This window comes from Sebastes fasciatus, chromosome 24 (genome assembly GCF_043250625.1).
Source record: "Sebastes fasciatus isolate fSebFas1 chromosome 24, fSebFas1.pri, whole genome shotgun sequence".
Lineage (NCBI taxonomy): Eukaryota > Metazoa > Chordata > Actinopteri > Perciformes > Sebastidae > Sebastes > Sebastes fasciatus.
In genome coordinates, this window is record NC_133818.1 from 11,806,801 (window position 1) to 11,830,796 (window position 23,996).

The following is a 23,996-nucleotide window of genomic DNA, read 5'->3' on the forward strand; positions in this document are numbered from 1 at the left end:
TGACTGATATGCCTTGGAGGTTGTTTTCCTTTTTATCACTTCTCTGAAAATAACACCCTTATAAGGAGACTGTGAGACCATTTCCTATTTTTAATGTTTTGCATGTGATGGCAATTTTATTGAGACCAGACAGGAACTGTGTGTGTCTCTATGGTGAATCCAAAAAGCTGAAGAAAAGCCAGCACATAATGACACGCTTTGTTCAAATGTGCTTTATTTATTATCGGCGAACCAAATCCTTCATCTTGTTACGGCGTCATTCTACTTAAGCGAATCCATGAACATCTGCTTGAACTTCTCCAAGTCGACTTTCTTCATGATGAAGGCCTTGTGCTTCTTCTTCAGCAGCTCCATGTAGTCCAGCACCATCATGCCTCGGGTGAACGTCCCCTCCACCTCCACCGTCACTGCAACCTGGAGGAGGAAACATGAGACGTTGTTGGGTATGTGAACTGACGTGTTTTGTAGTTTAAAAGAGCGTCGGATGCTCACCTCTTCGCTCTCTGTGATGAATGTGTCGTCGATGGCGGCGGCCATGGCGTAGGTGTCGCTGGAGTTGAACCCTTTTCCTTCTGTGACCTCCTTTTGGTAATCTGCTGACTGAGCTTTCTGTAGAGACATTTAAATGTGTTGTGTCTGAAGATCATTTGGCACACACAAGCAGGCCCAAGGCATGTTCTTTTCCCCCCTCCACAATCTACACACTCCTACCTTCATGGAGAGGGCTGTAATCTTCTTCATAAAGGCAGCCTTCTCAGTGTTTTGGCCCAGCCAGCGGTCGCAGAAAGACTGAGGGAGGAAAAAACACAAATCAGAAAAGGGTGAAATCAAGTTTGATGTCTTTTGCATGCATGAAAGCCTCACCCACCCACGGCAGGCTGTTCCTGCAGCTGAACTCCCAGGTGGCGATGTAGGTGGGACAGGTGTAGCGGTCCAACACGATGTAGGCAGCCTCCGGGTCAGCCACAAAGTTGAACTCTCCACACACCGTGGTGTTACCCCTGGCTGCACACACACACAGCAGTCATGATGCTTTAAATCACAAGAGGTGGAAACCACAGAGACACATGTGGGTGTGTGAAATGAACGTACATTCGGTGTTTCCTCCCATGATGTAGAGCGCCTTCAGCTTCTTGGGGAAGTTAGGGTCCAGTTGGACTGCGACGGCCAGGTTAGTGAGGGGCGCGACGGAAACCAGACTCACCTGCACACAGAGCAAAGGAACCAAAAAGATATATATATATATAGAATCCAATATTGAGCTCGTTAATGCAATAAATCATCGCATGAATGATTACAACCTCTCCGGGGTTTTGGTTGACAAGCTTGATCATGGCCTGCACTCCTCTTTTCTTCTGCAGCAGCTCCAGGCCTGGAGCATCTGGATCTGGGACGTCGCCCAGTCCGTCCTTCCCGTGGTAATCTCCAGCGTGGCGCTTACGGGCCATCAGGGGCTCTTTACAGCCACGGTACACCGGGATCTGTGGATTGGAATAGATTGGGCTTGTGTAAGGGTGTGTTGCCCATACGAACCCCCCTAAATCCAACCACTGAGTCAATATCAAGCATCATCACAGACTTACATCCAGACGGTTGCAGGCTTTCAGGACCCGCAGTGTGTTCCTGAGCACGTTATCCAGGGGTGTGTTGCCAAAGCAGCAGGTGATCCCCAAGATCTCCACATTGGGGGCTGCGAGGGCCACCATGAGGGCCTGGGCATCATCCACCCCTATGTCTGCGTCAAAGATTATCTTCTTCTTCATCATCCTACAGTACGTTCAACAACATTCGTACATGTGATATAGCGTCTTTCAGCTTATTGTTTTGGTTTTACGGTCCACAACTTTTCAAATTTTTGGTGCTATCAGCATAAAAATATAGGAAGATTTAAAGGACGTATGTGTCAGAAGACCTGAACATGGTTTTAACTTAAGACCCGACAACTGTAATGATGCCTTAAAGAGGACCTAGTATGCTTTTTTTCAGGTGCAAACTTGTATTTTGGGTTTCTACTAGAACATGTTTACATGCTTTAATGCTAAAAAAACACTGTATTTTTCTCATATAGGCTGTGCTGCAGCACCTCTTTCCACCCTCTGTCTGAAATGCTCTGTTTTAGTGCCTGTCGCTTGAAGCGGCCCAGTCTGCTCTGATTGGTCAGCTGGCCCACTCTGTTGTGATTGGTCAGCCGAACCAAACCCTTTGGACTCTGCTACTAGCTTTGTTTGAGGGCGTTTGCCGGTATTATGCAAATGTGTTACTTGGTGACATCACCACGTTACAGATGAAAAGGCGGGACTTCAATCAAAGCATTTCAGGCAGTTCAGGAGCAGAGTTTCTCCCTTTGGCGTAGACTTTGGGCTTTGTAACTTTGCAGACCTTTTACATACACAAAAAAACTATATAACACACTAAAGCAAAGGGAAGAAGCACGAAAGCATAACAGGTCCTCTTTAACGACAGCTGCAACCGATTTAGACTGCGGCTGCTCAAGTCCCCACTAAGACCAGGAAAGTGGAACACTTTGTACGGGCTCCCTCGGAGTCGAAGAATTGATTTTTAAAATACTACCTGGAATATAAATCACTGACTGGTGCTGCTGTATGTTATGAACCATCCAGACCAGCTTTTCTAACTGTTCTCATAGTTTAAACTACACGTTAGGAAGCAGCGCTCAGTCTGAGTGCAGCGCATATCTGGGACGCACTCCAAGATGCCTTGAGGTCTGCTCCAACAACAGCTTTAAATAGTGTGCCACCGCCTTTTATTAATTTGGGACTATTCATTTATATCTTGCACTCAACTGATATTTCTATTCATCTGTTTACTCCATTTTATTCCACTTTTATACTCTTTTTTTATGTGTATTTTTGTATCTACGTGTTTATTTCATATCCTGCAAATGCATTTTCATGTAAAACACTTTGAATTAACTCGTTGTTGAAAGGTGCAATACAAATAAGCTCCCCTTTGCCCTGTCTACGCAACATGAGCCTGTGATAATAGAACTTATTAAGGAAATTAAAAGTTATTCTCAGCAGTTTAAAAGTAAAAAAAACATTTAATTATGGATAAAAAACTCAGTTTAGAGCAGTGAAAATAACATTAAGATCCTCACCTGGTGGTCGGAGCTTGACTGATGTTTACTGCTGTCTGCACAGGGAGCTGCTGACCGCTCTTAACTGAAGACCAGCCTTTTAAAAGACTCACGGAGCTGCTTATGCGAAAGGCAAGAGGCAACACACACCCCTGGATATGTGCCTGCAGGAAAGTTTTAAAAATGTAATCTTTTTTAAATTGGTGCTGGTTGTAGCAGTGCTTTTTGACTTCCAAAGAACATGGATCAGTGGTAGTTTGAACTTAAGTTTTGATGATTGTTTACTGCTTTAGAGGAATTACAACCAAACAGAAGGGAGGTTTGTTGTTAGGTCTTGGAAGCATCATGTGGTAGATAGGAATCTCCCGCAGAACACAGACTATCTTTTTAATAGTGCTGCATAAAGTCCAGCATTTTCAGCAACACAAACAAGTAATTACAAAATTCTGCAGATGACAAAAACAAGCAATTTTCTAGCCGTCTAGTAGACGAGTAAAAGTCTGCACAACTTGTGCTTATCAGTGCTCAGCCAAAGGGAACAGCGAGTATGACAAAAACATCTGTAAACCATCTGCAGATTTTTGGTTTTTGAATGCATCAATAAAATCTGAAGCCTATCTCTTGAAATAGCCGCATGGGTGTGTTTCTCTTGGTATGTGCAAGCTTGATTTTGCAATCCAGCTTTACCAAAGAAAAATCATTACCGCGGATGCTTTTATTGGGACCAAACAGGAATAATAATTGCGGGCGTAGTAGCCTGTAATTGCTTGTATTTATAGCGTATTGTCAGGCTGCTTGAGTATGTGTGGGACTACAGATGTAAAAGATGATCTAGCACCAACAGAAGGTGTATAAGAGGACATGTGTGAGCCAGATTGCAGCCATTTATCATCATAAGACCACAAAAATGCCCTAATGAAAATATGAAAAGTCCAAAGTGCTGTTTTTATCTTTTATTTTGAACCGACTTTCATCTTGTTGCAGCATCATTCTACTTCAGTGAATCCATGAACATCTGCTTGAACTTCTCCAAGTCGACTTTCTTCATGATGAAGGCCTTGTGCTTCTTCTTCAGCAGCTCCATGTAGTCCAGCACCATCATGCCTCGGGTGTTGGTCCCCTCCAGCTCCACCGTCACTGCAACCTGGAGGAGGAAACAGGAGACGTTGTTGGGTAGGCTGATTTGAGCTGACATGTTTTGTAGTTTAAAAGAGCAGCGGATCATGCTCACCTCGTCCTTCTCTGTTATGAATGAGTCGTCGATGGCGGCGGCCATGGCGTAGGAGTCGCATGAGTTGAACCCTTTTCCTGTTGTGATCTCCTTTTGGTAATCTGCTGACTGAGCTTTCTGCAGAGACATTGAGAATGCCACATGTAGACATGTTGTGACAGAGCAGGTGCCTCTAGATGGCACTCAAACAACATCTATGGGTGTTGATTTATTGTCATTATTAAGCATTTAAAGATACACGCTATACATACAACTCCATTATGTCAGTCATATCGGGATAAAAACAACAAGATCTGTGGATGCTATAAAAAATCTTGGGAAATTTCATGGGCACAATGTCAAATATCTCACTTTTTGACATTTGGGTGATTTTTGTTGTAATAGATTACATTTTGCGGTGAGGTTTGGAGGCGGCATTCTGTGAACATATTTGAAATATGAACAATATAATTGAATTAGTGCAGATCATTTGGCTTATAAGTTGAAGAGGTGCTGTGAGGTGTGGTGCATAATAACCTATGTTCTAAGAACATTGCTCGACTTGTGCAAACATGCTCTGTGCTGCATGTTTCCTGTACTCAACCTTACAGTTAAACATGATGTTAAAAGCATAATTTTTCTGACGCTTATTGCTATTTTCACCTGCTATTAAAGAGGACCTATTATGCTTATTTTCAGGGTTCATACTCGTATTATTTTTACATGCTTTAATGTTAAAAAATGTGTTCCGGCTGTGCTGCGACATCTCTTTTCACCGTCTTTCTGAAACGCTCTGTTTGAGCTCCTGCCACGCCCAGTCTGCTCTGATTGGTCAGCTGGTCCACTCTGTTGTGGTTGGTCAACCGAACCAAACTCTTCAGACTCTACTCCAGCTCCACTCTAACTAGCTTTGTTTCAGGGCGTGCCAAACTAGCTACTAGCAGACTATATACAAATGTGTTACTTGGTGACATCACCACGTTACAGAAGAAAAGCCGGGACTTAAAGCGAGGCGTTTCAGGTAATTCAGGAGCAGTGTTTCTCCCTTTGGCGTGGACTTTGGGCTTTGTAACTTTCCAGACCTTTTACATGTACAAAAAATGATTTAACGCACTAAAGGAAAGTGAGAAAAGCATAATAGGTCCTCTTTAACACACACTCCTACCTCCATCGAAAGGCACGCAATCTTTTTCATGAAGCGAGCCTTCTCAGTGTCTTGGGACAGCCACTCCTCACAGAAAGACTGAGGGAGGAAAAACATTATTACATCTCTTTTCACACGTTACTATAAACATAAATGTTGTTGTGTTAACTTGTAAAGTGAGGAAGCCTTTACCCACGGCAGGCTGTTCCTGCAGCTGAACTCCCAGGTGGCGATGTAGGTGGGACAGGTGTAGCGGTCCAACACGATGTAGGCGGCCTCCGGGTCAGCCACAAAGTTGAACTCTCCACACACCGTGGTGTTACCCCTGGCTGCACACACAACAGTCATGATGCTTTAAATCACAAGAGGTGGAAACCACAGAGACACATGTGGGTGTGTGAAATGAACGTACATTCGGTGTTTCCTCCCATGATGTAGAGCGCCTTCAGCTTCTTGGGGAAGTTAGGGTCCAGTTGGACTGCGACGGCCAGGTTAGTGAGGGGCGCGACGGCAACCAGAATCACCTGAACACAGAGCAAAGGAACCAAAAAGATATATATTTCTTTTAAGAATCCAACTCCATTATAACATAAATGAAAGTCCTTGTGTTTGCCTCACCTCGCCCTTGTTTTGGTTGACAGTCTTGATCATTGCCGTCACTCCTTTTTTCTTCTGCAGCAGCTCCAGGCCTGGAGCGTCTGGATCTGGGACGTCGCCCAGCCCGTCCTTCCCGTGGTAATCTCCAGCGTGGCGCTTACGGGCCATCAGGGGATCTTTACAGCCACGGTACACCGGGATCTGTGGAGTAGGATAGATTGGGCTTGTGTAAGGGTGTGTTACCCATACGAACCCCCCTAAATCCAACCAGTGAGTCACTATCAAGCATCACAACAGACTTACATCCATCCGGTCGCAGACTTTCAGGACCCGCAGTGTGTTCTTGAGCACGTTATCCAGGGGTGTGTTGCCGTGGCAGCAGGTGATCCCCAAAACCTCCACGTTGGGGTCGGCGAGGGCCAACATGAGGGCCTGGGCATCATCCACCCCTATGTCCACGTCAAGCCAAAGCTTCTTCTCCATACTACAGTACATTCAACAACAAGAAAAGTGTCATGCTGAAAGATAAACAACAGCCAAAAGGGATTTTTCACAACCTGGCAACCCAAAAGTTGTTCTTATTGGCTAAATTAGGATGGCGGAGAGAACTCCCGTTCAAGAAAACACGCAAATAGACAGATTCAGACGAGTTGTGCATCATTATGAATTTGATTTTATTCATTTATCATTAGGATTTTTAACAAGATAATACAACTTGTTATAGGTGCAGGTTCTACAGGGAGAATTACAGAATGTTTTGAGTCGTGCACGTACACACAGAAGCTCTGTCTGCTTGCGATACGATCCTTCCAGGAAGTAAAGTATTCCCCAGAGGCCTTTTTTTTATGCCTGCAACATTACATGAGATGGAAAAGTTCGGATATGTGTCGTGCGTCATTTGATACAAATATTCCCTCGGTCAGCAAGACATGAATGGTATACCTTTAAAAAGTTTGGCATCTCAAGCGCAGAATGTAAATTTGGGTTTGAAGAATATTCGTCTGTGCAACGTGTCATATGAGCAGCGTGTCATTGGGTGTGGCGTGGTTGAGGAGTTTTAAGAAACATGCACAAAAGATGTCGTTCAAACCCCTTTTAAGCAAGTTTAAAAACCTGCAATTAACCATTTAAAACAACATGCTTGTGCTTGATAGATATAGCCAGTGATTACTGTTACATTTTTAAGGTAACACTCACAGTGCTTGCCTCATGCTAACACACTGCACCTTTAAACGCTTCGAAAATGGTCCGAAATGACAGTAAAATGTGAAATCCTTACCTGGCGAGTGGCTGTTGCATGACGGATGCTGGCGTCTGTGTTGAGAGTGGAGTGGCTTACTAACCTGAAGAGCCTTCTTTTAAAGACTAAAGACAAACCATGGGGCGGTTCCCTTCGCTTGAGGCGTGTTTCTACACCTGTAGATAGACACCCAAAAGTGGTCTCATTTTCCTTTCTTACTTTTGCTCCCTTTCAAAGAGCACAGATTAAGTCACTTTACATAGATTTTCCATATTTTTGGACATATTAATAGTAAAAGAAGTGTTTTCTAATTACAAAATGCTGCGTCGAGACTCAACTGGAATAGGAAAGAGTTAAAAACAAAGGATTTCATTGTGGCGACAATCACAGAGGAATCTGCATTCAGATTGAGGGAAGATCTGTAAACCTGCACTGGTTTGGCCATATGCAGATGATTTACTGGTGTCCGAGGTGTTAAACGAATGTGTAACTCCCATGATAAAGCTGAATGGGTATATGTGGAAGAAGCTAAACAGACCAGAGACATGGATTAAAGACATGTAAAGCTTTTTAAATTGTAATTTACTTTGCCTATACCCAAGGACTTGTCTCTCTAATTAGCTTCCCAGGTTGAATCTAAAGTTTTTAATGCAACACAATAACGTTTTAGGTCTTTAATTGTGTGTATTTTGGGACTACTGATGCAAAGATAATGTCACGTGACAGATTATTTGGCAACAACAGACACAATTTTGTTCAGTGACTTCTGCAGTGGAGTCTAGTTTGCTGCCTCACAGACCCTGTTCAAACCTGTCAGAGCGGTATGGATAGTTATAGACCGTGATTTAAAGTTGGTGATATGCTATCACCAGAGGCATGAGAGAACTCGAACATCCACTTTCATGGCTCCAAACATCTGAGTGACACTCACCCTATATGAGGCTGTACACCCTGCAGGCCTTATGGGAAAGAATGTGGGTGTAAAACCCATTTATCCATCTGTTCTTATATCCTCAGGCTGTTTTCTGGTAAACAGATTCACCCTGATATCAACACAGCTCGGCTCAGATGTTAGCCTATAGACATTATATAGATGTAGTTGTTGTTGCCAACTCCCCCGCTGGCGCATCCTTCCAGTTCTTCTTATGTCCAAGCTTGTCGTTGCAGGTGCCAGAACAGAAATCAAACGTGCTGTGCGTGACCTTGGATTTTCAAGGATGACTGACACAAAATGCAGAACAGAGTGTCCTACTGTAAATAATATCGCTCCATGTGTGCTCGGCATCTGCTCAGACAGGACACCAGATTTAGACTCCGCATACAGTCGTACCTTTTGACAAGATATTGTAATTCAGTATTTTTCTTCCTTTCCTGTGAAAAGGGTCATATATATATATATATATTAATGATAATATATAGATTCTCTGGAGGATACAGACTAGTTCTGATGCATATTCTGAGTTTTGCGGCATATCTGGTCAAATCTGGACTCTACATACATCGTGAGGACGTCAGATACATCTGTTTTTTGTCATGCATGTGATCCAAATATGACCTTATGTCACATCTGGATCAATATTTTTCTATATTATATTATTTACTATATTATATAATATTTTGCACAAACAAATACAGTCTATATTGAGTTTATATTACTGAAAGTCATATTGTTACTCTGTATTCTGTAGAGAATACGGACCATTGTGTGTTGGCGTATACCATTTCTAGTCAAATATGGGTGAAAAATACATCTTCAGGGCATATCTTGGATACAATTTAGATCATATTATGTTAATAGATATGCATAATATCCCAGCAAGTGTCAAGTTAGTATTTGGCATGCAGACATATACCATAGTCATTGAAGACTTGAGTATTTCTCATGTACAAGGTCTGAATATGACATGGGGATATATTACTCACTATTTTGAGAAGAAGATATCAGAAGCATATTATGTCATAGTTGTCCTATAAAATATGGTGCAATATTTACAACAGATTTTGCCTTTTGTTGTGTTTTGGATAAGATATTTAGCTGATATTGATGGAGTACTGTATGAGCAGAAAAGTGTCAGAATTCGATGACTTCTATAATGCACAATTTCTTGAATACCCATGATTTCTTCAACATATTTGTCTGTATGCCCCATATTTGATAAAGCATTGACTCGTGTCTTACGGACATCTTTGCATATGACACATATCCTATCATATGTGAAGATATTCAGGCAACCTTCGGGTCTGAAAAGTGAAGCCAATGCTGAAGTGCCTTAAACTTGCATTCTTTCAAACAGCCAGCAGGGGGCGACTCCTCTGGTTGCAAAAAGAAGTCCGATTGTATAGAAGTCTATGAGAATGTGAGTGTACTTCTCACTTGATTTATTACCTCAGTAAACATTGTAAACATGAGTTTATGGTCTCAACTGCTAGTTTCTTCAATACAGCATGATGTTCATTTAGTAAATTATGGTCCCATTTAGAGTCAAATAGACCATAAAGCAGGGGGATGCTTTAGGGCGTGGCTACCTTGTGATTGACAGGTCGCTACCACGGCGTTATCAGGTCTGGGTGTTGTCTGTTTTTTTGTCTTAAAACTTTAACACTTTCACAGTGTGTTTTCAGTTCATGAAAGTTAATTGTAACATTCTGGTCGCCTAAAAATGTCTTATTCAGCGTTTGTTGTACTCCCTCCTCTCGTGTCCTGGTTGCAAAAAACCAAGAGGGCGACGACCAAAATGCCGACCTCGAGGCTTCAAAACAGCAGTCCACAAACCAATGGGTGACGTCACGGTGACTATGTCCACTTCTTATATACAGTCTGTGTATACAACGCTGCCACTTAAACCAGAGTCCATTCGATCAACAGGCGACTTCACTCCCCAGAATCCTCTGCGTCTTGTGAGGCGGGTCTGGGCTTGGCCAGGTTGGCCCTGACTCGAGCCTGGTCCACAGCATCCAGCAGGTTTTTGGAGTCCAGCGCCAGAGTGTGAGCGGCCGCCAACATCTGCCGCACACATTCCTCCTTCAGCGACGTCACGGCGTTCTGCTGGGCCAGTCGCATCTTGTTGATCAAATCCCCTAAATCCTTGTTCAGCAGTTTCTTAGTGCCCTCGATCTGAGACGGAGAGGAGATCACATGTTAATAAGATTAGGGAAATGAAAAAGATTGCTTTTTTTGTCCTGATTTACCATCCCCAATGAAGGGGAAGTGAGGCCTACCTCTGTTGTTACAGAGCAGTGCAGAGAGGGCAGGATCTCATCCACACTTTGGATCAGGCTACGGAGAGTGATGCCCACCGACTGGAGGTGGACGAGGGGGGAATGATGGAGAGATAAGCACATCTCAGTTTAGTGTGGTATTTCTTCAAGATTCGTACAGCCCCAAAATATTTCCTCTTGTGCCACAAACTTCTTCAAACAACCTACTTTAACAGCGCTGGGATACTCGGAGGCGGGCAGCATGTTGACATCATTCTTCAGCTGGACCACCTGTTTCACCATCGCCATGACGCTGATGTAAACCTGGTCACCTGATCGGTCCAGCTCCGCTGTGGGCCGAGGCTTCAACAACACAAGACGAGAGTTACTTTTTTAAAAATGTACAACTTCGATGATTCTTTTCTTCAGGAAGTAAGAAGGTTTTGGTGTTTTATTTTACCTGTGAGACTGTGGGAGGCATCGGAGGCTTCTCTGGAGGACCTGACGGAGACAGAAAAAGCTGCACATTTTGTAGGCCCACACATTTTCTGCACGTGCGTATGATTTCTAATGTGAACACAATAAGATTTTACATATGCTATATACAATATATGGTGAAAATAATGTATCTTTTTTATCTTTAATATCTCATAATACCTAAAACCATTTATGCTGTGTATTTCCACTCTACAATTTAGTGAATTTGGTAGTTTGTTTTATTTAATTTAATTTAATTTAATTTAATTTAATTTAATTTAATTTAATTTATTTAATTTAATTTTATTTTATTTTATTATATATATTCGTTTAGAAACTGTAAAGCTTGTTTACTAAAGCTGCCAGCCGAACTGAGGCTTCTTAATCAGGACTCACCGTTTTCTGGGCTTTTTTCCGGAGGCTGCAAGAAAAACAAGAAAAAGAGGATATGAATTTATCACTTTCAAACTTCAGGTCAGAGCTGCATGACCTACAGTCCATAAACAAGTGTGCCTCTGCCCCCTAGTGGTCAAAAAGTGCTTAATGCACCTTTAATATACCTCTCCAATTAGCACAAAAGGAAAGATAATATGTACCTTGATGTGTGAGTCCACTCTTACGACAGGATCCTGCAGAAAAACAGACGTCAGTGTATGAAGCAATCGCTGTTTATATAATGTAGTCATGTGCTCGACAAAGATCTTCCGCTTTGAAGACTCGTCACTCTGCTTCTTTCGTTGTTTCGTCACACTCTCGAGACCACAAACTACTTCCTGTGTTTCCTTTGCTGAGCAGTGCGAGGCGTGCTCTACTGTGATACCGGACAGGAGTGTGTGAGTGTGTGAGTGTGTGAGTGTGTGAGTGTGTGAGATCCCTCACCAGTTGTCTCTCCTCCTGCTCCAGCCACTGTTTATCCATCAGCATATCTCTTCTTTGTTTTTGTAAAGTGTCCTCCACTTGCTCTTTCTCTTTCTCCCACACTGGCCTGGTGTCTCTCTCCGTTCCCTACACACACACACACACACATACACACACATCCTCTAAATGTCACTATTTTCACTCTGCTACAGGTCGGTACAGTATAACTTGACGGTTTGAATGATTTTTGTCTAAAACCTGGTAAGATTTGTGCAGCTTCTACCAAATTTCTATAATTATTTTGCATATCTGGTATGACAGATACCAGTCAGATGAGATCAGTCAGTTTATTTCCACATTGTTGATTAGTCATCCACTTTTTACACTCTGGCCTAATGAATGTGACTCAATGACAAACTTCCATCCTGTGTTTGATGTAATTTTGGATGTTCAGTCATTGCATGTACAATATATTGGCATAAAGCGATCATGTGCCAGCTTTTCACAATATCATTTGCAATATTACACTCATTTTTAATAACATTTGCAGGTTTATTCAGAGTGTTTTCTCTCAATAAGGGAACAGGAAGTCACAGTGGGGGATTTAAATAGCTCAGTTAAACCTAAATTTGGTCAGATTTGAAATACAGTGCATGTTCTTGTAGCACGTTACTCTGTGTGTGTGTGTTGTGTGTGGGTACCTGTGTGACTCGAGGAAGGGTGTTGCCTTGTAATCTGGATGGCTGGTGAGAGAGAGAAAGAGAGGACGTGATTCATTAAGGGGCTGTTAACACAGAATCTAGCGTAAAAAAAAAAAAGAACTGATATTTTAAATCCCTAACGTTTGAATGAAACAAACAGGGGATTTTCTCATTCACTTTAATACAGTTTTCATGGACGCAGCATCCATTGGCAGTCTAGTCGTACCTTGGGTGGGGGCTCTGTGGTGTGGATGTGGTCAAAGGTTGATATGTTGGAGCGCGGTCTGTCTTGCCTCCCCTCCTGTTCCAGCTCCTTCCTGTGGACGTCACTGTCAGATACAAAACACAGACACCAGTTAGGGAGTGTAATGGTGTCCTAGACTCAAATGTGTGAGGGAAAATAACATTTATAGTTCATAAAATGATATTTTGACTTTATGTGTGTTCCTAAAGTTGAACTCCTGTATTAATTGAATGACGTCGCACTGATAAAAACACCTGAAATCCCAGAATGCAAAGCTGAAAGAGCAGATTTTAATTTCTGAAAGGATTGCTCAGAAACTTTGACTTTAAATTATTTTTTTTTATATTATTATATTAGAGATTATATTATCTTATTTTATTTATATATATATATTATTTTATTTTATATATATTTATATTATATTTAAATCTTTTTTAGTTATGCATTTTTTATCTTATTAGTTTTATAAATTTTTTTCTGATCCATTTAATTTTGATTATTATTATTTATTTATTTAGTTGTCCCCCTGTAAGCACAATAATTATGTCTGTGTCTTGCTCAGAAACTTTGACTTTAATTAGTTTTTTATATTATTTCATTTTATATATATAAATATTTCATTTTATTTTGTTATATATGTATATTCTATTTATTTATTTTTTAATTATGCTTTTTTAAAAATCTTATTTTCATATTTTTATTATGTTTTTCTGATCTATTTAATTTGGATTATTATTATTATCTATCCCCCTGCAAGCACAATGTCTGTGTATAAGTGTGATAGTATGTGTAGGTATGAAAGACTGCTAGTTGTTCAGTGTTAGTCAGGTTTTGTGTATGAATATTTGCTTAAAAGTGGAAAAAAATCAAAACATTTTCAAGAATTTTGGAATTGTGATATTACCTCATGCAATATCCACACAAGGAAAGTAGGATGAGAAAAAAAAACTCCTTCTGGGAGGAGAAGAAATGACTGTGTGTGTACCTTAGGAGGCAGACGAGCTGGCTGAAGCTGGGCCGGTTGTTCGGCTCGTAGGCCCAGCAGCGGCTCAGCAGGGCGTAGACGGGTGGCGGGCACTGCTGCGGTTTGGGAAGTCGAACTCCCGACTCCAGCTGGATGATCACCTGGCCGTTCTCCAGCCAGAAGAACGGCTGCTGGGCCATCGAGAAGATCTCCCACACACACACACCTAGTTGACGGTTATTTAAATAAAGATATTTATATTCAGACACAAGGAAAGACACACTAAGATGTACATGTACATGCAGACGAGTTGTATTTCTCACCAAACATCCAGACGTCACTAGCTGTGGTGAAGCGTCTGAAGTTGATGGACTCAGGTGCCATCCATTTGATTGGTAATCGACTAACTGAGGCTGCACACAGAAGGGAAATATTTGAAGAGAAATGGACATAAATACAGATTGGACGTTTGAAATAATGTGAGAGGTAATGAATTCCTTATAAAGGCAAGAAGAGAGGAACTTTATCACACTTGAATGAGTTTCCTCTCCGCAGTAATTCTCTGAAATGTTGACCACAGATGTGTGTGTGTACCTTTATAGTACTCTTGATCGTCAACGTAGCGAGACAGGCCAAAGTCGCCAAGCTTGACGCATTCAGGCGATGCCACCAAGACGTTTCTCGCCGCTATATCTCTGCAGCACACAGACGGAACAGAAACCAGACCGTGGTGTTAAAGACAGCAGAGAGTGCCTGTTTTGAGGTTTTCTCTGATGAGTGTATGTTACCTGTGCACCAAGTTCAGTCCTTCCAGGTAAGCCAAGGCTTTGCAGATCTGTAGACAGTACAGGATTAACGTCGCAGTGGTCAGGATGTACTTCTCCTCCACCAGATAGCTCCCCAGCTGTCAGGGACACAAAAACACCTACTTTATACAAGATATAGTTTGCATTCACATTCATACAATTTCATTATTAACATTTAAACATACAAACACAACAACAACACACCTCTCCGTGTTCAAGGAGCTCCATGACGATCCAGACAGGATCGACCTCAATGACTCCGACGAGACGCACAATGTGGGGATGATCCAGGTTCTTCATCAAGCCTGCGACAGACAGAGCAGCTGGGATCAACAACATATCACATATCACATGATGTAATGATTTATTCATATCAGAGAAAAGAAGGCTTTCAGTTTGACTCGACAGGAAAACCATTATCAATAAATAGAATCTAACCGCTGTGTTTGTGTGGCAGAGTGCGGGCAAGTGATTGCAGTCTTAATCATCTTAAAGGTCACATATTATACTCCATTTAAACTAGTTATTATAGGTCTCAGACACCTCCAAACCATGTCTCTGAAGTTTTTTTTTCAAAAAAACAATCAGATCATGCATTCCAGCATGTCTCTATAACCTCTGTTTCAGCCCATTTCCAAAAGTGCTGATTTCTGTGTCTGTAGCCTCTGTCTCCTCCCACTCTGCTCTGATTGGTCAGCGTTTTCTGTCAATCAAACGTCCTCAACAACACAGTGTCACCCTCCCCGCCCCCCTCCCCGCCTGAGAGCAGGGAGAGAGAGGAGCTAGAATAAAGTTTATAAACCACTTTAAAGTTTATAAACCAGAAACTTCACCCAGCGCACGTTACCGGAGGAATCTGATCAGAAATCGGCGACACATGATCAACATCTGCGGTCCAGATTCCAGGTTTTCCTGACGGTTTCTCTCAGGTAAATAATGCTGTTTATATCTCTGTTAGTTAGCTCAGTGTTTACCTCATGCATCAACTCTGTAAACCGTAAACATACACTCTGCTTTACGTCTGTCTTTACAGATCCATCTGTGAGAAATGACCGACAGAATCATCCCAGAGGAGAGCAGATAGCTGAGAGCAGACAGCTGAGAGCAGACAGCTGAGAGCAGATGGCTCTGTTTACATGGAGATACAAAGCTAACCCGGTAGCATGTAGCTAACCCGTTAGCATGTAGCTACATGCTAACGGGTTAGCTACATGCTACCGCTATGACACGGTGTGTAAACACAGCGACCATCAGGGTGGAAAATAGAAGATGTGAAACAATAGTCAGTTCATTATTTCTGCTAAAAGATAAATGTATGGAAGATCAGAGTAATGGTATATTATTTACAGTAGTAGCTGTCTCTGTGTTACCATGACTACAGACCACCGGAGCTTAGCTTACCATAGTTTACCAGAGCTGAAGACTTTCTCCTGTACCATGTTAACATAACTAACTAACAGGTGAGATGATTACAAATGCTGTGAATAATTAATATTGTCATCTGTCTACTCAAATAAAGTTTGACTGTGAAACAGAAATGTGTTGTGTTGCTTACAAGTCACTATTTACTACCTGTAATCTGCTACATGCATGACATCAAATATATATAATATATAATATCATCTGTTTAAACAGTGTAATTACATAAAGCCTTTGTGAAAGAACATGTTATATTTAGATGATGGGAGTACATGAAGCCTGTTCTGCTGGTTCTTGCAGACTAACTGTAGGAGCTACTTTGCTCAAGTTAGGTTGAGGAGGAGAGACAGTGACGCGCTGTGGGGCGGGGTCAGCTACTGAAGGTTCTGCTCTGGTTCGACCAGGAAACCCTCACGTGGCTTGCATTCCCTAATGACGTCAGAATACAAGGAAAAAAGCGAATTTTTTTTCTGCACCCATTTCCGGACAAACGGAGGAGGAGAAAAAGAGAGAGGATGGTCTTTTATGATACTATGGTGGCCTGTAGACACACTGGGGACAGATATTGATGTTTAAAAGACATGGAAAAGTGCATTTTGCATAATAGGTGACCTTTAAGAAATAGTTTACACTTTCTCATTCATTCAGCGAGTAGCTGGTGAACATATAGTGGAGCGTTTAGCAGCTAAAGAGACAGATACAGTATTTCCGGAGTTTCATTTAATTTCAAGAGCTGGTGGAGACCAAAACAGAGCTAAAAGGAGAAAGAATATTGGACTTACATTCATCAGATGGATAGAAAGACAACTCCAATTGAATGATAAGGTTTGTTTTCCAGCCTGTTCAACATAACAACTTTAGTGTGATAATGTTGAGTTTACAGCTTGTTCCCCTAAGTGGCCAAAAAAATCAATTCATACAGCTTTAAAGCAAGACTGTGTAACTTTTGAAAGAAGAAACAACTTTGCCTTAAAGGTACAGTGTGTAAGATTATGCAGCATCTAGTGGTTTGGTTGCAGATTGCAACCACCTGAGTACCCCTCCACTCACTCCTACCTTTCCAAGACTGCGGTGATTAAACACTAATGAAAACATGGTTATGCATATTATATTGCATTTCTGCTAATAGATCCCTGAAATGTTACACACTGTTCCTTTAAATGGGGAATTGTGAACTTTTTTGTAGTACCACCATCAGACCAAAATATCCAATTTCCAAAAAAAAAGCTCTAAGAGCAGCAACATCATGGATATGAATAGGTGCCACTGTTTGATATTGTCTTGTGTAATGAACATTACATCCTTGCAGCTTTTCTATCAGGACTATTCAACTTTCAGTCTTGATTTTACAGACTTTCCAAAGTGACTCATCTTATTGCGTGTCTTGCTAAAAAAGCATCCTATGAATAACCAACTATGTCCACGACATTACCAGCAAACTTAGCTAGAATTACTTGTTATCTCTATATTGCTTTCTAAACCTACACCTTGTCAGTCAGCTGTGGAACAAAAATCTCATAAGGTCTCTTGCACGATACCACAGCACCAAGTCTGAACCTTTTCACAAAGCCACAACCAGGCAACAGGAAGTCGACTACAGCAATCTTCTGACTGATGAAACCCTAAAAACCCTGAAATGTTCCAAACGCAGATACTCCGCTCTTCCGTCATTACATTTGACTCTGAAATTGCATCCTTCTATTTTATGTTTACTGCAATTAAAACAATAATCTGTCATGTTTAAAATGTGTGAAAAATTCTACTAACAAAAGTGATTTTACAAAGTTTTACACTTCCTGTTGTGAACATCTGTCAGGCTTTGCAATTGCATCGCAAATCTCTGCACGAGGCCAGAGAGGTGATAATCAGTGCAGCATACTCACTGGCTTCACTGAGAAACTTCTCCTTCACTTCAGCCGAGACGTCCTTACAGGTTTTGATGGCCACACAGATCCTCTCTCCTGTCTGAAAACACACATCTTTTCATCACCAACAGATTTTATTCTGATCCTTCAGTGTGATGTTTGGGAGTGATGATACTGTCTTAGACAATAGACAAACTCACTGGGCTTTTGTAAACTCCATCGTGAACCTCTCCGAAGAATCCCTCGCCCAGGATCCGACCCAAGACGACGTCGTCTCTGGAGATCCTGTGCTTCTCTGGACACACAAACATTCAGAAACAGAGGGGGGAATTCATGAAATCTGATCTGCTACAGACCTGGATACAAATGTGTGTACAGTAAATAACATAAACAGTGATATTTCTTAACAAAAAAATGGGTTTTGATGCATATTCAGTGAAACACGACTCACCACCTGAGTCTGCTGTGCCCTCTGGAATCTCAGCATAAATGTCCGAACCTGAAGTTAACGAAACATGTTGAAATTAAAGGTGCCTGCTTTGCATTTTGCTCTTCTGTACGCGGCCACAACCAAACAGAAGAAGCCTCCAAAAATTTATTGTAAATCATTGTGGATTAGTCCACGTAAATTACAAATTTTACAGTCCACATCTATCTGTGTAATTTGTAAACCAGTCAATAGATTTACTCAAACCTCTATCAGGACCACTGCGACCACCGCTGGAAGAAAGAGGGACACATTTTGGTTTTAAATTCTTTAAAGAAAGCAGCCAACATTTTAACTACAGCAATGCTTTTAAAACAGCTTCGACCTTTTGGTCCAGCAGACCAAAACATCGAGGAGGCGGAAGGTGTGAAAATGAAAACCCACTCATGTATGTATGCTTCCACCTCGCTACTTTCCAATATGATTCATCACACTCACCCTTTTGGGATGTCAGGTAACTTCAGTCTTGCGTCTCTCCCTGAAAGAATCAGATTTTTGGTTTAGTCGTCAATCCGACATGATTTATCTCAGAGGAACATGTCAGGGTTTTATACCTGGTTGTACTGTGGGCATCGTTCTTATCAGTTATGATAATGTTAATGATATGTGGATGCAGCCTCATTGCTACACAGCTTAATGATCCAATAGGGTGAGCAATATGGCAACAAACTGTTTTAAATATAGCCCAGAGTTTATTATTTAAACCAGTTAATAAGAAAGTGATTTGCACCTGAATAATGTCATCATGATTCATCGACAATTAGAGCCAAAAGTACAGACGTAACCCAGATCCTGGAAATCTGGTGTGTGAATTTATTTGATTCATTAATTTATTTGTATTTCTTTATTATCATTTTTTGTTATTTAAAACCTTTTTTTTTTATTTTATATTTTATATATTACTTTTTGTTATTTAAAATATGTAATTTATTTTTTATATTATATAATATATTATACATTTTTTTATATTATTTTGATTTCTATTTTATTTTTTATTTGATTATAATTATTATTATAATTTGTATTATTGATTTATTTTAATATTATTATTACCATTTTTCTCCTCCTTTGTTTTTGAATACTTTGTTTAACAATTTACTATCTGTTATGTGTTATCACATGTACTTATTACATTATTTGTTATGGTTTAGGTTGATGTAGTAGTTTTTCTTGATTAAACAACAAAAAGCATGATTCAAAAAAAATAAATGGATCCCAGGTTGTAAAAATAATAGAAATGGTGCAGGTTGGAGTAACCAATGTTTTGCTACATCTTGACTCAAGTGCACCTTTACTGGGCCGGATAATGAGCGAGCTCTCAGCGGTGCCTTCCAGCCGGCAGTAGCCGTCGATCAGGTCTGCCATGTTTTCTGCCACGGCCAGGGAGGAGGTGTTCACTGACAGCGGCTGGAGGGTTGAAGACACAACATATTCAGTCTGTGATGAGCTTGCTTCACACCTTAACCTCAACTGACTCTTATGAAAGTGTAACTCTAAAGCATTACTCCTCCTTAAAACCCCAACTTGTCATTTATACACTTTGGTTTTTGTACGGATTAAACAAAAGCTGCAAATAAGCATATGTCCCAAAAATGTTGAACTATTCCTTTAAGTGGTTTTGAGTTACCTGTTTGGCTCCCTCTATGTGCACAGTGAGCAGAGCCCGACCATCACTCTCAGCAGAGCAGGAGATGCTGCACACCTGAGAGAACGTGGCCAAACAGATGGGCTGCAAAACAGACAAAGATATGTATTACTATATATGGAAATATATAGATATACATTATGATGGAGCATTTCACAGAAGCTGAGAGAAAGAGGGTGTGAGCTCACCGTGGAGTTGTCATTTTGCTGGCTGATGCCTTCCGGGCTGATGACCAGGTCTATTGTTAGATTCCAACCATGCTATAGACACGCAAACACATACACACTTGAAACACACAACGTTGAGCTTGAAATGTTACAGGAAATAAGCTATAAAACTCTCAAACGCTCACCACCAGCTGGCAGGCGAAGCTCTCCTGTGTGTAGCTGTGGCACTGAGCCAGAGTGGTGAAGAACCGGGCCATGCACTGGTCCTGCGTCAGGGTGGAGTAGCCCTGGAACGTCTGCTGGATCAGCCGACGCAACTGCTTGGGCTGCAGACAAACAGCAATCATTGAGAATTAAAGGTGCTATTGATAACATTGATAACATTCAGCCACGTTCTGTTGCATTTACTTCACAACAGGTCATTGCCAGACACAACAAAACATCGTTTTACTATTGGCTCACAAGCCTTGTTAGAAGTGGGAACCGAACGTCAGATATCTTCCACAGAGATAAACAAAACATTCATTTTGGACCCGCCAACATCTTTAAAATGATTAATTCACGATGATTTTTTTTAAGGAAAAAGCCATATTTGTATTCAGCACCTTTCTAAAAGCTTCATGGATGTGTTGTTTTTAAAAAAAAAAATATTTGTCTACATAAAAATGTTATCAATAAGACCTTTAAAATGTTACAATATCATTGCATTATGTACAGTTGTATTTTCCGCTCATTACCTTCATGCTGTCGATCAGCTCTCTAGGAAAGAACAGGTCCAGTCCCACGTCCTTCCTGAAGAAATGTCAGACCACCATCAGAAAACAAAACACACTTTTTCAAACGCATGCCATTGCTACTAATACTACCATTTTGGGTATAAAAGGCCTGGTGTAAACACATATAACAACCACATGAGACTTACTCTAACAGCTCAAAGTTGGACTTCTTCTCCAGTCCGTTTGGATTCATGTCTTTGTAGAATCTCCTGCAAACGTGATGAATGAACATTTATGTCTTTTATTTATTTATTATTATTTTTTATATTAATATTATTTTGCATATAGGAGTTTGATTTGTGGACCAAAATGTGACGATGTTCATGTAAAAAATGAATAAAATACTATTTACAAAAAAATATTAATATATATTTTTTTTAATTATGCAAAAAGCCAAAACAAAATTAAGAAATCAATGATTAAAAAAAAGAAAATGATTAAATAAATAAAAAAAATGAAAATAAAGAGTGTTTGTTTTGTTGGATTTGGAACACAGACATCTTCTTTTTTAAGCGCGTGCATGAGGTGGTAGCTGTACAGTACCTAATTTCCAGACAACCGAGTTGTAATGCCATCCCATCGCTGACTTTTGAGGCATACAGCTGCATGTAGTCACTTCGTACCTGTGGAGAAGCACACACACACACACCAAACATTGACCTCTAACCTTTACTCTTAACCTAATCCTGTAAATAAAAGAGTTAACACAAACCCATACTACTGACCTGCTGGTAAAAGTAGAGCATAGTGGTTCTGTCATCTTTGAATTTCTCCATGAAGTCTGACGGGATGTATCTGATCCTCAGATCATACCTGTACACAACAGACGTCACAGTTACTTTACTTTCTTGAAGTAAAACCACACATAGAGAAACAGACATGCAGTACTGACCTCCACTCGGCCTCCAGGTGATGCTGCTCGTACCGCTGGGTGAGCTCAGACACGGTCAGGTCCGGGTGCAGCCAGTGGATCACTGAGGACTTGAGGTGTTTGAGGAGGAGGCAGTAGCAGAGGCTGTATACTATGTCTGGGCCAACGCAGCCACTGGACAGCACCAGGTTAACGATATCCTGGGACAGAAATCAGCATACAGTCATGTCTCTGGGATGATAGTTATTAGAAACAACTCACTATAAGTCTGATAAACCATTTTCTCAACAATGATCGTACAAGTCTTATCTAGGTCTGCAGATTCATTATCTGAAATCTAAATCTGACTTCCTTTTTTTATTGTCTGTTCAGTGCAAGAAAGTACAGCAGAATACAGTCCAGTTATGTAAAGTTGAGAACACTAGAGTACAGCTGAGTATAGCACAGACAAGTACACGGAAATACAGAAAAATGCAGTGGAGAAAAAACTAGTAGAGCACAGATAAGTACAATAAAGTAGAGTGCCATACCCTGGAGTACAGAAAACACTATAAAAGAGTACAGGAGAGTATAGTAAAGAATAATGTAGTAGAGCATGGTAAAAGTACATTTGTACAATAGAGAACAGTAAGTAAAGAACAGCAGTGAAGTACAGTATAGTATAGTGCAGTGGAGTACAGTATAGAAGAGTAAAGTAGAGAACAGTAAAGTCAAGTACAGTAAAGTACATTAGAGAAGAGTGTAGTAGAATACAGTAGACAGTACAGTAGAGTACAATAAAGTACATTAGAGGATAATAGAGTTCAAAACGTAAAGACCAATAGTAGAGTACAGTATAGTGAAGTACAATAGAGTACAGTACCGTAGAGTACAGTACCGTAGAGTACAGTATAATAGAGCGCAGTAAAGTGCAGTAAAGAATAGTGGAGTAAAGTGCAGTAGAGTAAAGTGAAAAGTATTGTAAAGTACAGTAGAGTACAGTACTGTAGAGTAATGTAGAAAACACAATAGTGTAGTAAAGTACATTAGAATACAATAGAGTGCAGTACAGTAAAGAACAGCTGAGTACATAGAGTACAGTAGAGTAGAGTCAAGCAAAGTAGAGGACAGCAAAGTACAGTACAGTAGACTGCAATAGAGTACAATGCAGTAGAGTACACTGGAGTAGAATAACTAGAGTACAGTAGAGTATAGTAGAGTATAGTAGAGTATACCCTGATGGTCCATCCCTCCTCACAGCGGACCAGTTTGAAGTTCTTGCCCAGGTTGGAGCTGTTGCTAAGGAAACACACTTTCATGATCTTCACTTGGAAGATGCTGTTCCTGGAGACGGTTGCCGAGGGAGACATATCCGAGGAATCTGACTGGCTTGTGGGAGACATGCTCCTCCAGGACAGGGTGCTGGTGTCTCCTGACATCTCACACACACACACACACACACACACACACAGCGTGGTGTATGCTACTGCGTACAGACTGCTGTCACGGCAACATACATCATTTCACTTTGCTTCCTCTCTCTCATACACAGTCAGTCACACAAAACATGCACATGAAGGGATGCATTGAAGCTGGAGACAAACAGGAGTTGTACACAATCATTACATGATCATGCTGATTTTGAAGATCATTCGTATCTGAGTTCAACTTCTGCTACTCACCAGTCTTGCACAAGCTCCACGGCCCAGCACCAGAAACGTTAAAGTCAGTCTCTAGACGTGAAGACAAACCGGAGCCAGCTTCAAACTGCACTCATGTTACTTTGTAAAGTGCAGATTTGGGTTCCTTTTTGGGCAGGTTAGCAGAGCAGACGTATCCGCAGCTGTGCCCTGAAGAAGAAGAAGAATCAGTAAGCAGCAAGCGAAAGAGGAAACGGTACTCACGGGCAAATAAGGAAGTTGAAGAACAGCTAACAGAAAAACTGACAGGACTGATGAAACCGCCGTGTCATCCCCCTGTCATACATAGCACAGTCCAGCACCAAACCACAACCCACCCACCCGCAACTGTGCATAAGGGGCACGGCCTGCAGTGCACTCACTTCCTCTTCCACTAGTTTTGATGAGCAAAAAAAGCACAGAACAGGTGAAATCTGGGCCTGAGGAATGATCTTTATCAAGTACAACAAGCGCAACATGAGCTGATCATTGACGTTGTTTTAACCACACTTTGCCATGCAAATGAGGAACTTTTTCCTCTTGTGCAACCATGGGGTTAACCTTTTTTGGTT

At 41.0% G+C, this 23,996-nt stretch overlaps 3 protein-coding genes and 1 long non-coding RNA gene across 4 annotated transcripts; 1 reads left to right on the top strand and 3 right to left on the bottom strand.

Annotated features, from left to right (window-relative positions):
• Nucleotides 1-197: 197 nt before the first annotated feature.
• Nucleotides 198-1,766, bottom strand: LOC141763129 (inosine-uridine preferring nucleoside hydrolase-like). The gene is made up of 7 exons (XM_074627481.1): nucleotides 1,584-1,766; nucleotides 1,302-1,481; nucleotides 1,093-1,204; nucleotides 869-1,005; nucleotides 712-789; nucleotides 493-609; nucleotides 198-414 (listed from the first exon to the last, which is right to left on the bottom strand). The coding sequence occupies exons 1-7, from the start codon at nucleotides 1,764-1,766 to the stop codon at nucleotides 262-264; spliced, it is 960 nt and encodes a 319-aa protein (XP_074483582.1). The 3' UTR covers nucleotides 198-261.
• On the top strand, nucleotides 1,632-6,956 carry LOC141763131 (uncharacterized). The gene is made up of 3 exons (XR_012593027.1): nucleotides 1,632-1,772; nucleotides 4,082-4,270; nucleotides 6,130-6,956. It is a non-coding gene; the product is annotated as an uncharacterized LOC141763131 (long non-coding RNA).
• LOC141763128 (nucleoside hydrolase-like) lies at nucleotides 4,038-7,554 on the bottom strand. The gene is made up of 8 exons (XM_074627480.1): nucleotides 7,328-7,554; nucleotides 6,352-6,532; nucleotides 6,070-6,249; nucleotides 5,864-5,975; nucleotides 5,644-5,780; nucleotides 5,473-5,550; nucleotides 4,329-4,445; nucleotides 4,038-4,241 (listed from the first exon to the last, which is right to left on the bottom strand). Exons 1-8 carry the CDS (start codon nucleotides 7,345-7,347, stop codon nucleotides 4,089-4,091), a joined length of 978 nt encoding a protein of 325 aa, XP_074483581.1. The 5' UTR covers nucleotides 7,348-7,554; the 3' UTR covers nucleotides 4,038-4,088.
• A 2,076-nt stretch (nucleotides 7,555-9,630) lies between these two features.
• On the bottom strand, nucleotides 9,631-23,693 carry LOC141763125 (protein-tyrosine kinase 2-beta-like). Its single transcript, XM_074627475.1, has 30 exons — nucleotides 23,428-23,693; nucleotides 22,981-23,337; nucleotides 21,788-21,966; nucleotides 21,621-21,708; nucleotides 21,439-21,518; nucleotides 21,042-21,104; nucleotides 20,857-20,911; nucleotides 20,305-20,445; nucleotides 20,141-20,212; nucleotides 19,935-20,036; nucleotides 19,597-19,714; nucleotides 18,746-18,785; nucleotides 18,515-18,540; nucleotides 18,272-18,319; nucleotides 18,021-18,115; nucleotides 17,839-17,920; nucleotides 14,741-14,841; nucleotides 14,519-14,634; nucleotides 14,325-14,425; nucleotides 14,054-14,143; nucleotides 13,752-13,956; nucleotides 12,749-12,851; nucleotides 12,523-12,564; nucleotides 11,843-11,968; nucleotides 11,560-11,592; nucleotides 11,360-11,384; nucleotides 10,947-10,987; nucleotides 10,715-10,849; nucleotides 10,508-10,588; nucleotides 9,631-10,403 (listed from the first exon to the last, which is right to left on the bottom strand). The coding sequence occupies exons 2-30, from the start codon at nucleotides 23,182-23,184 to the stop codon at nucleotides 10,161-10,163; spliced, it is 2,835 nt and encodes a 944-aa protein (XP_074483576.1). The 5' UTR covers nucleotides 23,185-23,337; nucleotides 23,428-23,693; the 3' UTR covers nucleotides 9,631-10,160.
• Nucleotides 23,694-23,996: the final 303 nt, after the last annotated feature.

Coding starts and splice junctions, on each gene's coding strand:
- LOC141763129 (XM_074627481.1), bottom strand. CDS start 1,766: ATGATGAAGAAGAAGATAATCTTTGACGCAGACATAGGGGTGGATGAT. Junction 1,205..1,301: donor TCAACCAAAACCCCGGAGAG/GTTGTAATCATT, acceptor CTCTGTGTGCAG/GTGAGTCTGGTTTCCGTCGC. Junction 610..711: donor TTACAGCCCTCTCCATGAAG/GTAGGAGTGTGT, acceptor ATGTCTCTACAG/AAAGCTCAGTCAGCAGATTA.
- LOC141763128 (XM_074627480.1), bottom strand. CDS start 7,347: ATGCAACAGCCACTCGCCAG. Junction 6,250..6,351: donor AAGTCTGCGACCGGATGGAT/GTAAGTCTGTTG, acceptor CCTACTCCACAG/ATCCCGGTGTACCGTGGCTG. Junction 5,551..5,643: donor GCAGGAACAGCCTGCCGTGG/GTAAAGGCTTCC, acceptor TTCCTCCCTCAG/TCTTTCTGTGAGGAGTGGCT.
- LOC141763125 (XM_074627475.1), bottom strand. CDS start 23,184: ATGTCAGGAGACACCAGCACCCTGTCCTGGAGGAGCATGTCTCCCACA. Junction 13,957..14,053: donor TAGTGACGTCTGGATGTTTG/GTGAGAAATACA, acceptor ACCGTCAACTAG/GTGTGTGTGTGTGGGAGATC. Junction 12,852..13,751: donor CAGCTCGTCTGCCTCCTAAG/GTACACACACAG, acceptor TGTATCTGACAG/TGACGTCCACAGGAAGGAGC.